The following is a 14,311-nucleotide window of genomic DNA, read 5'->3' on the forward strand; positions in this document are numbered from 1 at the left end:
AATAAGTGTTAATCTTCCTGCCCCAGTCAACCATAAGCCTTTCTAGGAAGATAGCCTTTTCCTAACCTTCTCATTCAAGGGATCCCAGAGTTTATTAGTCTTGATGCCTTTGTCCAAAGGCATCCCTAGATATGTAAATGGCAATTGACCAATTCTGTAACCTAAAAATGATGCAATTCTAGATTCCTCCTGTGTTGTCATGTTAAAAAAGAATATTTTAGATTTTTCCCCATTGACCATTTCCCCAGATGCCAGCCCATAAGAGTGCAATATTATCTTTATTTCCTTGGCTTTGTTCAACTTACCTTTCCCCGGAATCATTGTATCATCAACAAATTGTTGGTGAGTGCACAAATCTACACCTCTTGTGATTTGGATACCCACAAGCCTTCCCACTCTCTAAGATGCATCAAAGCATCTTCCTAGGGCTTCAGACATAATAATGAATAAAAATGGGGAGAGTGGGTCTCCCTGCCTCAGGCCCTAGTTGCTCTGAAAACCCTTCTAGCTTCCCATTCAATAGGATTAAAAACCTTGGGTTTGAGATGCAAAAATGGATCCAATTTACCCATTATTTGTTAAAGCCAAAGGCTCTCATGCAACTACAGAGGAAATGCCAATCCACTTTGTTATATGCCTTTTTAATATCTAGTTTTATCATCATGTTTGGCTTGCCTTGGGCCTGAATGGAGTGGATGGCTTCCTAGACTATGACTGTCCCATCCAAAATTGATCTATTGGGAACAAAACCAGTTTGCTCTTCTGAGATGATGACTGGTAGTAATTTTTTCAACCTATTGGCCATGACCTTTGATAATAATTTATAAATCATGTTGCACAAAGAAATGGGTCCGAACTCTTCCCATTTTGAGGGAATCTCCTTCTTCAGGAGTAAGGCTAGGAAGGTGTTGTTGATTTCTTTCAAGAATTTCCCTGCATTTCGGGCAGATTCCAGGGCATCGGTGACCTCATCTCCTAAAATGTGCTAACATTTCTGAAAAAAATCTGCGGGGAAACCATCCAGCCCAGGGGCTTTGTCCCCTTGGAATTGGGATAGAGTAGTTTTAACTTCTTCATGAGTGATTTTGGAATTCAACATATGATTATCGTCATTTGTTATTAGTTTAGGTATGGTTTTCAATAAGACCCTATTGTTAAGGAGGTCTGAGTGCTCCCAGTTGTTGAGAATATCTTTAAAATACTGGGTTGCATCCTCCGCAATTAGATTATGTTCCGTAATGGTCTTCCCATCATCGCTGATGATCTGAGTAATTTTGTTTCTTGCCCTTTTCAGTTTGGCACTGTTGTAGAAAAAATTGGTATTTTTGTCTCCATCCTCTGGCCAAGTTTCTCTAGATTTTTGTTTCCAGAATATCTCTTCCTTGGCCAAAATATCCTCATACTCACATAGAAGCTTTTTCTCTGCCTCGTATGTTGTTTGGGTCATCCCATGTTGCATAGCATCCTTATTCACAAGTTCCAGTTCCTTTTCAATTCTTATCTTCTCCTCGAAGATGTTTTTGAATTTCTTTTTGTTCCAATCTAGTAGTTTATGTTTAATGTCTTTCAGCTTTGAGACAAGACAATACAATTTGGATCCAACAAAGACACCTTGATTCCACCATCTTTGGATATTAGGGAGAAACTCCTCATGTTTGAACCACATCAATTCGAACTTGAATGGGCGCCCAAATGTCTTTGCTTCCCCTAATATCTATAATAGAATCGGGTAGTGGTCAGAGCCTGACCATGGTAATATAGTGGCTTTTAACTCGAAGTTAAAGTCAGACAGGTCTCCTTTGAAAAAAAATTGTCCGGAGTTTCAGCAATGTTGCAAAATACTTTTCTTCTATTATTCCATGTATGCAAGCCCAACTCAGTCTTGATTTCCAAGAGATTGTTTTCACTTATCCAATTAGCAAAGTCTCTTTGTGGCTGTTTAATGGACCTTATCCCCCCACTTTTGTCTGTTGTGTGTAGAATGGTGTTAAAATATCCTCCTATGATGATGTGCTTAGATTCCTGATTTCTTAGGAAGTGCTCTATTTCTTGCCAAACTACCCTTTCCTTGTCTGTTGGGATTGGGCCATAGACATTCAGGATGATAAATTCAAGGTTTAGGCTGAGAGATCTTACTTTGCCAGCCAGCCAATTCTGCATTTTGGCGCAACATGTGAAAGTGATTGAACTCCTTTTCCACATTATTGCTAGCCCACCTAAAGCCCCTATAGAGTCCACCATCTCCACCTGCCACTAGGTGAATTTTTTACTAAAATTGGTCATGTCAACCTTTCCCAATTTTGTTTCTTGCAACATTATTAGGTCCATAATAGATTTCATTATACTGCGCTTAATAAGGCATTGTTTGTTAGGGGCCCCCAGGCCCCTAACATTCCATGTTAGTATGTTTATTCCATTACGGGGAGAGGGAAGGACTTTCCTGGACCCACTAGAGTTATGATTTTGGTTCGCCCCTCTGCTTCCCCATCCATTTTCATCTTGTCTAAAAAAGACTTCCGACCTCTTTTGTTGGCAGTGGATTTGCCATAGTTTGGAATCAATTTATCACCTACCACTTGGAGGATGCCTTTGTTACACGTATTTTTTTGGTTGTTGTTCATTGCCAAATTATTTTCTCCTTCGTGCACACTGATAAGTTCTTTGATTATGAATTCTCTCTCTTCTTCTTCATTCAACCCTTTCACAACAGGAGAAGGGTTCTCCAGATTGGGAGAATCTAAGGTGTTCTCCTTAGGTGACACCTGGGTTGAGTTATTGCCCAATGTCTGGGCTCTGGTAGGAGTCTGCTCATATTCTAAATAGGGATTGGTATTATTGTTTGCCACATCTATTGAAGCATCGTTGTATACCTCCTCTACAAATTCTTTTGCTAGTTTACCCATTAAGTTATCGATGACGTTGCTTAATTCCCTCTGACTCTGATCCTCATGCATATCTTTGTTATTATGTTCTGTCTTATTTGGACTATTTTCGGTCCGTGGATCTGGGGGAGGAAGGGGGGTTGCTTGATTATTTTCCACTTGAGGGTTAGCATTGATGATGAAGTCGCCAATATCTTTGTTAAATTGGACGTTAATTCTATTGTACAACTCTATAGGCTTGTTCTGTTTTGGGGTTTGAGGTTTTTGTGTGCTAGGGTTGATCCTTTTGCAAAAGGATAATTTCTCTAAGATCGGGCCAAGATACCATACTGGAGATAAGATATAATTGCCATCTATTGTGTCTAGGGATATATTTTTTAAATTCTTCATGCTGTTATCTACTTCTATTAAAATTTTGATATCGGATTTTTTCGACCAATTCGCTTCTACTGCTATGAATTTGCCTAATTTATCCCCAATTTTTATGAGGATTTTGGCATGCATTAACTCAATAGGAACATTGCGAATTTCAATCCATTTAGAAGATGTTTTGAATTCAAATTTATTAGCATCAAATTTAGAATGCTAGTCGATGAATTTAAAATTTACTCCATTGTAGAAAATAAATTCCTCAAACAATAGCTTCGTTTTCAGTGATTTCTTATGGCATTCGATATATAGAAAGTTATTAGCTAGGGTAGTGATACTTACCTGTCCATGGAATGTATCTTTCCACCATTTAGCAATCTTTGCAAGGGGTTGGCCATTTCCACCCCATTTTGCAAAAAGCCCATGCTCTTCGCAGTAATTCCTCAACTCCAACGCGTCACCGAGAGTGGAGATTTTGATGCAATCCAGGTTGGATGTTACCGACTTTAGGACATATTGATTCCTTCTTAGAATTATAAGAGCTCCTAATCACCGGAGCAGGTTTGATGACTCTAATGTTGTGGCATTATTGTTGCAGGGCCGCTCCTCCAACTCCGGTAGGTTTTATAAAACCCTCTACATGTTTAAAGTGTGGTTGTGAATTGCGCAAGGACCTTTGAAGGGATTGACATCGATCTGATGTAGCAGCTCTAGTTCCCAAGGGAATGCGATTTGCCTTTGTAGCTCAGTGTGGGATCCGAGATGTAATGGGGACCGCCCAAACTTTAGACAAATCCATCAAAACCCTCGCTTCCCTTCTTTCAGCTTTAGCTGCTCACCTGCTTTTCACCGTATGCCATGGTTGATTCTGCAGAGGGGGAGCCCTATTGGTTGTTGAGAGAAACCCTGTATCATGCTTGTCGAAACCCCTGTGGTTATGTTGTTTGTCGAAATGAAGAGCCATGTGTTTTTTTTTCCTTCATCATATAAATTTAAATTCCTCTCTCAATATTTTTTATATATTTATCTCTACATTAATTTATCTCACCATATATATATTTCCCCATCTCTCACTCTCCCTACTCCTATATACCTCTATCTCTCCCCATCTCTTTATCTTTGTATCTCACTCTACTTCTCTCTATCTATTTGTCTTTAAGTTCCTCTCTCATTCTATCCTCCTCTTTTACCCTCTATCTCTAGACATGTCTCACACTAGCTCTCTCTCTCTCTCTCTCTCTCTCTCTCTCTCTCTCTCTCTCTCTCTCTCTCTCTCTCTCTCTCTCTCTCTCTCTCTTCCTAGACCTCTACATCCATATCTCTCTTCCTCTCGACCTCTCTATCTATTTGTATCTATCTATCTATCTATCTATCTATCTATCTTCTTCCATCTCTCCCTCGATATCTAGCTTGTTATCTCTCCATTTCTACACACCTATATTTCTACCCCTCTCTATATATCACTACATGTCTGTATCTTTACCTTTATCTCTTTGTCTCTCATTCTCTCCCTCTCTATATATTTATCTCTTCCATCTTTATCCATCCCTCTCGCATTGCTCTCTTCATCTCTCCATATTCTTCTATTCCTAGCCCTCTCCATCTCCATCTCCTTGCCCACTCTATCTCTACCTATCTTTCTCTCTCCTTGAATTGTGAACATAACACGAGTCTATTACTGATAGAGTCTAATTCAGAGGTTTTATTTTAGTCATTTTTGTATCCATTTAAAGTGGATGCATAGTTGATTTAAAGCTATCACTTCTTAATTTAGACCATGTAATTGCAAGAACGATATCATTTGTTAAATGGCCTAGTAATTGACCTCATGTATTGTACAAATATATGCAAAAATATGCCAAATTTGTTCCTAATTTTCCTTCCAATAAATCATGTGCTTAAGGACTCACTAGTTCACCTTTAAGATCTCTTAGATGTACCTATTACATGTAATACTGACATATTTTTCCTAGAAGATGAAATACATCCAATTAATAAGAAAAGGGAGTAGACATTGATGAATAAATTAGATGCATGATTTTATTATGATGATGGGGTCTAGAACATAGGATTGACAATGGTGGAATATTGTGTGGGACATCTCATTTTTCTAGTAGTTTGAGAGATAGTGTGGTGCATTTGCAAAATTCAAAATTTTATTGAATATTATCTTTAACAGGATGTGGGAATTAGATTTATAGCTTCACACATTGGGAATTAGTTTTTTAAAATTGTATACACCTAAAAATGGTTTGAAGATAATTAATTAACTAAGCAATTATTTAATTAATCCCCCTTCCCAATTTAATTGAATTCACTAAGCAATTTGATTAAATTCCCCCTTTCCTCTATTTATTAATAAATCTAAGGATTTATTTAATAGGTTCATTTCATAATCCCCTTTAATTAATTAATTTCCCCCATCAAATTCATTTCTTCTAAATCTCCTAATTAATTAAAACAAATCAATTATGAGTTGTTGAGATTAATTAGCCTTTTCCTATTATTTGAATTTTTAAATTCAAATTCTCCCCAACTTTTAACCACCTAACCTAACCCCTTCTAAACCTAACTCATTCCATCTAACCTCGAGTTTAATTAACCATCCTAGCTCGCACATCCTAACCACCATGTCCCCTTTCCTTGAACACTTTTCCCTCTCATTAGCAAAGCTTTGTGACACTTGTCACTAAGTGCTCCCTTTCATCCAACCTCTTCTAGAAGCCTCTTGACACTTGTCACCATGGAGATGACATTGTCCCCTTTCATTCAACCTCTTTTCCGACCTCCTCCAATTTAACCATTGATATCTTCAGACTTAATCTTGACCGTTGATTCCTGCCACCTCACCCCTGGCCTTGGAAATCCTATAAATAGACCCCATTTTGGAGTTCAAAGGATCCTGAATCCCATCTAATTTGCATTCAAGCATTGTTACTATAGTCATATAACTCTTAGCAATATCATTTTAGCATTGTTATCATGTTTAATTTTAGCTTAAATCTAGCTCATTTTCTAGCATAATCATAGAATCATGTAGCTTAATCTCATCATTGCTAGCTTAAATGCATCATTTATCATTTAAATCCTCCATTTAAGTGTAGTCAAGTCACTGAAATTTGCATGACCAGATCTGAGAGCAAAATTCATACTTGCATTTACTAGGAGGCGATAGATCGATTAGCGATGGTTTATCTTTCTTTGCTTTATATTCATTAACCATGCTTGTAATGATCTATTAAGTGTTTTGTGTTGCAGGAACATGTATACACTTCACAGGCATGACAAAAATTATCACTCTCTCTCTACCTATCTCTTTGCCCTCATCTACCTTTCTCCCTTTCTCTCCCTTTTCCCCTCTCTCCCCCTACCTATCTCTCTCCTTCTCCTCCCCATCTTCACTCTCTGCCTCTACCTATTATCTCCCTTTCTCTCCCTCCCTTTTTCCATCTCTCCTTATATTTTCCTCCCTCTATCTCTCTATCTCTCTCTTTGCCCTCATCTACCTTTCTCCCTTTCTCTCCCTTTTCCCCTCTCTCCCCCTACCTATCTCTCTCCTTCTCCTCCCCATCTTCACTCTCTGCCTCTACCTATTATCTCCCTTTCTCTCCCTCCCTTTTTCCATCTCTCCTTGTATTTTCCTCCCTCTATCTCCCTTTATCTACTCTCTTCTACTATTGTTCTATCTTTATCTTGATTATTGTTTTCCTCTATCCTACTCTATATCTAAACATGTCTCCTTTTCTCCATCCATCCATCTTTCTCCCTCCCTCTCCCTATAATTTTGTATCTATATTTGTTCACCTCTCTATCTCTAACTCTCCATATTTATTCTTCCATCTCTCCCTTTATCTCTATCTCGTTATTGCCCAATCTCTCTCTACCTCGATATCTCTCCCTCTTCTATATATATATATATATATATATATATATATATATATATATATTGCTTCCATCTCTATCTATCCCTCAATCATCTCTCTTTATCCTTCCCCACCCTTCTCTTTACACCCCTCTCTTCCTTTATCTCCATCTCCATCTCCATCTCTATATCCTTACCACTTGTCTCTTACTCTTCCCCCTATATCTCTCCCTCTTTATATCCCTATCTCTCCCTTTATCTCTCTCCCTCTCTCCCTATCGCAAATAGAATATGAATCTAGTGGTAATGAAGATTATTATCTTTTGGATTTAGAGATTTTATTTCAATCATGGTGAGATTGATTTGAAGCTATCATTCTTTATTGATACCTTTTTTGCACAAACAACATCATTCACTAAATGGCCTACCAGTTGACCTCATGTACACAAATATCTATTTGTCTCTCTCTTCCTCTTCCCCTCTCTATCAATCTATCTCACTATATGTATGTCTCCAGATATCTCTCCCTCTTCATCTTCCTCTATATCCCTCTATACCTTTCTTTATACCTCTCACTCTCTATCTTCGTCCATCATTCTCCCTCCCTCCCTATTGCAAACATAACATGACCCTATTAGTAATGGAGCCTTATCATCTTCCTAATTGAGAGGTATTTCCAATTGACCTCATGTACTGCACAAATGTATTAAAGAAACAAACTAAAATCCTACTTAATGACCTTCCATACCCTTTCGACATACCCAATGCACACTAAAGTACGATTGCTAGTTTATACCTTTATATGAAAAAAATAGAACATTTTTAAAAAATTGACCTTCCAAAACCTATGAGAGTACCCATTGCACACCATGATGCAATTGCTAGTTATTATTATTATATAACCATATTAATATAAAAACGGCTATCTTATTCTTATAATACGCCAATACATAACTTGATGTATTAAAATAAGCGCGACGCCCCCAAGTGTCATTTGGCGCGACAATGAGTGTACTGAATGTTTCTAGGCTTACCTATTCTGCCTATTTGTTTCGGCTTACACAATTTGAAGCATTTCTGTAAAGGGGTTTTCTGTTGGCTTGGAGAAATGGATGACAATCCTTTTTCGCCTGCACTGTATCCACATGGTCACTATGTCGCCTCTGTGTCTGCCTCTAGTAAGAGAAAGACAATGGAAAAAGAGGCTGCGAAGGCGGTGCGCTCCCCTTATTTTTGTATTGAGGGCAAAGGCAACGACAGCAAAATAGATAGAAAAGGAAAGGCTAAGGTTGTGGTCTCCCCCTATTTTAACCATGATTATCCTTGTAATCCGGGGATAGAGATAGAGGTTGCACCCAAGAATACTGGCAAGGCAAGGGTTGTGCCAGCCTCTGCTAATGATAACAGTCAGGGGAAGGAGAAGGAGCAGACGAAGGCGAAGGGGAAGGCAAAGGTAGTGGTGGTTTCTCCTTATTTTGATCATCACAAGTACGTCAATGGCAATTATAAGGTAGTGGTAAAAGAAAAGAAAACAGAGGAAGCCCTTCATCATCAGGTGGGAAACCCATCTTCTTCATCATCATCTCCTTCCCCCGCAGGGAGGGCAGGCGAAGGGCGTGGCAGAGGGCGTGGCAGAGTTAGATTTAACCCTTTTCTGGAAGCGTACAGGCGCAAAAGATACAATTATTGGACTCCCCCAAAGTCGGTTCATAAATTATTGCAAGAGAGGTACTGTGAAGACCCCTGGAAAGTCTTGGTTATCTGCATGCTTTTGAACAAAACCAGCGGGGTCCAGGTATGCATTACCTCATACACTTCTTTTCCCTTAACATCTTCCACAGGTTTCCAGTAGAGGGGTTTTAGTTTTATGGTTTTTTCAATGACCCATAGTAAACTTTACATGACTCAGTAAGGGGTTTGAAAAATCAAGACAAACACAGCCATATACCTGCTCAGATATTCTAAGGAGTTGTTCTGCTGAAAACAAAAAATGATAAGAACAGGAGAGATGGGAAAATTCCCTTTTCCTCTTACAACACACTGCCTTCATCTTTTACGAATAAAAAAACTCAAGCAAAATAATTTACCTATAGGTTATCGAACTCTTTTTAAAATATTATATTTTCTCAAAGTCTAAAATCTGGGTTTGATATTTTAATGCTAATTAAAGTTTATAGTGACCATGGAAAGAATGTTAGCAGATTAACAACTTCAGGAATCAAACACAGAACCTGGGTTCTGGAAATTAGAATTAGTCTTTTGCTTGTGTTGAAATCAAGTCAATTTCATGTTTAATTTTTTTTTATCGAGAATGCCATGTAGCTTCCCCCTAAGAAACCACTGAAAATGCAGCTTCAACCAAATTCATCTGACAAAGTAGTGAAGTTCTATCATTTTGGAATGCCAAAAAGGGTCGTCATAGCATATGTTCGATTTTGTTTAAGAGATTTAATGGTAGCTCGTAATGAACTATGATTTTGTAGTTAGTACCTTGATAGTTTTTTCTTCTGCTTGTTGAAGATCACACTACGTGTCAAGTGACTATAGAAAATGAATATTTGCGGCAATTTCAGAGAAGTTGTGAGCTGCACATATGGATGCTATGACTGTCATTCCTGGGTGTCATCAAATTCGCTAATGGGGATCGATCATCACTATCCAATAGCTAGAGAGATGATGAATGATAGATTGTGAATTCACTCTCAATACGATAAGAGGGTTTAACAAAGAAATGAAATAATATCAAGAGGACTTGAGATTTTTGTTTGCGCAAGATTGCCGACTAGCAATTTGTTTTAAGATTGCTACATATGGGACATTCAAGCAACTTGTGCGAAAAAAAATTGATGACATTTTGGGTTTCTTTCTCCTTTAAACAAATCTTTCACAAATATCCTTTAAATCTGGTTCAAGTTGTTGATTGCTATTTTGTGCAGGCAAGACGGGTTATATCTGATTTATTTAAGCTGTGTCCGAATGCACGGACTGCAACAAAGGTTGAAACTGAGGAGATAGAGAAAATAATCTGCAGTTTAGGTTTGCAGAAAAAACGGTCTATCACGATTCAACGATTTTCTCAGGAATATCTCAGTGATGAGTGGACATATGTTTCTCAATTGCACGGAATTGGCAAGTAAGAGAGCCCATTTTATATGCTTCTTGTTTCTTCCTATTCCTGGGGGCTGCATGTGGAAGTTTAACCATTCTATGCAAAATTGTTGGTTGTGTTATCCAGGTATGCTGCCGATGCATATGCCATTTTTTGCACTGGTTTTTGGAAGGATGTGCAGCCAGATGACCGTAAATTGGTACCATATTGGGAAGACCTTTGGGAGTCTGAAATGACTGGAAATTGAACGTTTTGAAGAATGTGCAGTCAGATGACCATAAATTGGCACCATATTGGGAAGACTTTTGGGAGTCTGAAAGGATTGGAAATTGAACGTGAATAAATGTGTTGGCTTCTCAATGATGAAAATTGCTAGATGGTTAGTCGCACTTAATTTTGTTGCGAGCAGTTGCTGTGTAGAATGTGTACACATGTTCCATACAGAGTAATATCTAGTTTCTTTTGCTTCTAACAATTGTTATGTACAATCAACGTTGGCTTGCAATAAGACTAGGAAAATAAAACTCTCATTTACAATCTCTAACAATTATTACGATTTGCATGACTTTTGGAATGCATATAAGCTTATTGTAGAATTGGTTGCAGCACATCAAGGTGAAAAATCTCAGCTGCAACTTGCATTTTAAACTGAAGGTACTTCAGGTAAATGATACATCATTTTGCCTAAAATCATCTTTCCTTATCAAATTGTCTTGGCAACATGTCGGTGGTTTTAAAGGAAAGTTTTCACATATGAAAAATATTTTGAATTCTTTCTGAATTAAGGTAGCAATTCATTTTTCGTCAAAACGTTATTCATATTTAATGTCAATAGACGTTCTACAATCACAGCATAGGAGGTCTGCACATCGGTGCACATAAAAATGCATTCTTAGATCTCGCTTGCAGTTAAAATTGTAGCCATTATGTAATGAACCTGGTTAGACCCTAGGTCGGCCAGGTCATCGTATTGCATTTTTATTAAATAAATATATATAATTAAATAAATAAACATTAAATAAATTATGAATAAGTGCACCTATTAAATAATTCATATGAAAAATTCAAAATATAAGGAATATGAAGAGGGAAGAGAACCGTGCGATATGGTTGATGTGAGATGAAGGGGAATCAAAAGTAGAATCCACTGGTCCCTTCTTCTGATTGCCGATGCTATATTCTAATATAGCCTTTGTGACCCCATTATCATGTTTGTAATGAGCTTCTTATATGGCCAATATTTGTATGACTTTTTAACTTTCACCTCATTAAAGGTGCGTTTGCTGTGTTAGATCTTGTTTGCTAGAAGTTTGATTGTGCAGTACACTTGGAGCTTGCAGGAGGGCTCAGGCCTCAGTTTCCTTATGCACCATTAAACGTTTGAGCATGGCACTTTTAACCCTCTTGATCTTTTTGGTGGATGACAATAATTGTAGTATCGTACCATTTTTTTCAATTAATACAGCACTTGAACTTTTCTCCAAGAAAAAAATGAAAGGAAAAATAAATTTTCCTTTGGAGGTAACATTTGAAGATAATATGGTTTGATTATAAATCATACATGGAGTGAAAGTAGTAGATTATAGAATTATGAAGCTTTGATGCCTGTGATGTTTTTCTGAGATTCCCTGATTCCCATATATAGATGATTGTATAAATTCATATGGCCATGATGGCTCTGTAAACTTCAACTATCGATGATAGATATTTTCAGAAGCAAGAACATAGATGGTGGTATCAATCTAATATCCAAAAAACAAGCTGGGAGTGAAATTTTAGTGCTTATGACTCATTTAGGTGTTGAGAGGAAACAACTTACATAAGGATAACATTGAAAAATAAGCCTTAATGTAGAGAACTTACATTAATGTAGATAACAATTGTTCTATACAGTAATGTAATTTCTCTACATTAATGAAGAAAGAAGCATTAATGTAGATAACAATGTAAGTTCTCTACATTATGGGGTACATAAGACATACAGGAAAACCGAGTCTCTACCATGAGTTAATAACATCAATGTACATACAGGAAAACCGAGTCTCTACCATGAGTTAATAACATCAATGTGTGACCCGTTCATGGGTTCCCAAGGGTTAATCTTGCTAACGACCGTCTAGATAGAGAGACGATTAAATGGTCAAAACCAGAGAAGGGGTGGGTGAAAATAAATTTTGACGGAGCTTCAAAAGGTAATCTAGGGATCTCAGGAGCGGGATGTGTGGCTTGTGATGAAGAAGGAAAGGTCTTGTGTAAAGGGGCTAGAAGACTTCAAGATGACACTAATAACGAGGCGGAAATCCAGGCGGCTTTACTTGCAGTTGATTTAGTAGCTAATCTGAAGGTGTCGAAATTACATTTAGAAGGTGATTCTCAAATTGTTGTCCAGGCTCTGGTTAAAGGACATACCTCGTGGTGGAAATTAGACAAGTATATAAAGATAATAAGTGAAAAATTCAAGCTGTTTAAGAATAATTGCATCTCACATGTGAAAAGAGAGGGAAACACTCTTGCAGATGAGCTGTCAAATGAAGCGTGTGGCCTCGAGCCAAGGAAGGTGAGGTGGCGGAACGACAGAAATGAAACTGTTGAATGGAGTTAAGACGCACTGCCAAGTTGGTACGACAATAAATTCAAATCCCTTGTCAGAAGCTGGTTTTTTCCTGTGCAAGTGTGAGTTAATGAGTAGTTATTGCGACATGCTTTGAAATGGCGGCAATGGTGGAGAGATATGCATTCAATGCCAATTTCGTAATGCCCACACGGATTATGAATAGACCTGGCGAGTTGGTGAAACCAGTTTTGAATTTGGTTTTATCAGAAACCTCTGCATTTTTTTAGAAGCTCAGATATGGAAGCTAATTTCACCCTGGAGTCTTCCAAATTGATATTGGCATTTTGGTGGTCCTGTTCCGCCAAAGAAACTCGAGAGGATGTTTCTCGCTAAAGACTCGTTGCTTTTAAAAGTGGTTTAGTTGGTTTTAGGAGAAGAGGTGGCTGTCATTGGTCATCGCTATAGATGCAGAGTGGACATCTATTCACTACTCTTGGCTTGGGGTCTAGAGCTGGGACACATGGTGGATGAGGTGCGAAAGGTGATGCAAAGACTAATCCTAGGGGAATATCTGTTAAACTTGGAGTCTTTGCTGGAGTGGGCGGTGCCGGGATGGGGATTTGATCTTGCAGAAGGTATCCCAGAGGCAAATAAGGAAATGAAGGCGCGACACTCGCGCATTCAGTTTCTTCGACGATGTGAGGAAGTTAAATTGCGGTTTAAGGATGATGCAAAGAGAGGGTGGGAAGGGCTTTTAATCTTTGTCCAGATCATGGACATAGAAGTTGTGATCAGGCAGGAGGGTGGTGGGAGAGTGGCGGAGATCGTGAACCCTAAGAGGAGGATAACAAGGAGACTATCCGTAGAACTAGCTAAACAGGCGGGAGATTATGCAGATGATAGAAGGGATGGTGGGGTGGTTTCTCCGAGCCGACGAGGTGTAGCGAGCAAGAAGGCAGGAGGAAGGAGGCGACAACATTTCGAAAATGGAGACTCTCGCCGTAATTAGGTGACTGGTGAATCGAGTGCCTCGCTGTAAGAGGCGTCAAGGAGGAACCATGAATAGTTCACTACAGGCACGGTACCCATAGGTGCCAATTATCTCCGCTTTTTTTTATCACTAAATTTCACAGTTGAAATTTAAATTTCAGTTTGAAATGCCTATTTTTTGACAGGCAAGATGTAATAAGCTTTTTCGTACTCTTAATTTTGGGGAGGGGATGTATGGGTGCTGGTTACTGGTTTTGAATTCCAGTTTTTGGGAGGGTGGTGATGGCAGTCATGGATGTCTTGTTTTGGGAGAATTTTGATAGTTCATTATCTTTGAAGTTGTAATACTTTAAGTTTAATTAAATAAAAATATATATTTTATCGATAAAAAAAAAAATAAAAAAAAATAACATCAATGTGTAATAAAACCTACACCCATTCTTATTGTCAAGGACCTGACCAGAGTTAAACAACCATCAAATAGCAATGGTCTCAATACTTTTGTTCAGTTACTTCATGGTTTCTGAAAAAGTTCAAAGACAGAA

The 14,311-nt window shown here is 38.2% G+C and overlaps 1 protein-coding gene across 1 annotated transcript; it reads left to right on the forward strand.

Annotated features, from left to right (window-relative positions):
* Positions 1 to 8,088: 8,088 nt before the first annotated feature.
* LOC131065265 (methyl-CpG-binding domain protein 4-like protein) lies at positions 8,089 to 10,830 on the forward strand. The gene is made up of 3 exons (XM_057999736.2): positions 8,089 to 8,908; positions 10,050 to 10,246; positions 10,349 to 10,830. The coding sequence occupies exons 1-3, from the start codon at positions 8,132 to 8,134 to the stop codon at positions 10,467 to 10,469; spliced, it is 1,095 nt and encodes a 364-aa protein (XP_057855719.2). The 5' UTR covers positions 8,089 to 8,131; the 3' UTR covers positions 10,470 to 10,830.
* Positions 10,831 to 14,311: the final 3,481 nt, after the last annotated feature.

The sequence above is a fragment of the Cryptomeria japonica genome, chromosome 2 (genome assembly GCF_030272615.1).
Source record: "Cryptomeria japonica chromosome 2, Sugi_1.0, whole genome shotgun sequence".
Classification (NCBI taxonomy): domain Eukaryota; kingdom Viridiplantae; phylum Streptophyta; class Pinopsida; order Cupressales; family Cupressaceae; genus Cryptomeria; species Cryptomeria japonica.

What these genes read in the sequence shown, in the direction of transcription:
- LOC131065265 (XM_057999736.2), top strand. Translation starts at nt 8,132, where the DNA reads ATGTTTCTAGGCTTACCTATTCTGCCTATTTGTTTCGGCTTACACAAT. An exon ending in ACAAAACCAGCGGGGTCCAG is followed by an intron (nt 8,909 to 10,049) that starts GTATGCATTACC and finishes TATTTTGTGCAG; the next exon opens with GCAAGACGGGTTATATCTGA. An exon ending in CAATTGCACGGAATTGGCAA is followed by an intron (nt 10,247 to 10,348) that starts GTAAGAGAGCCC and finishes TGTGTTATCCAG; the next exon opens with GTATGCTGCCGATGCATATG.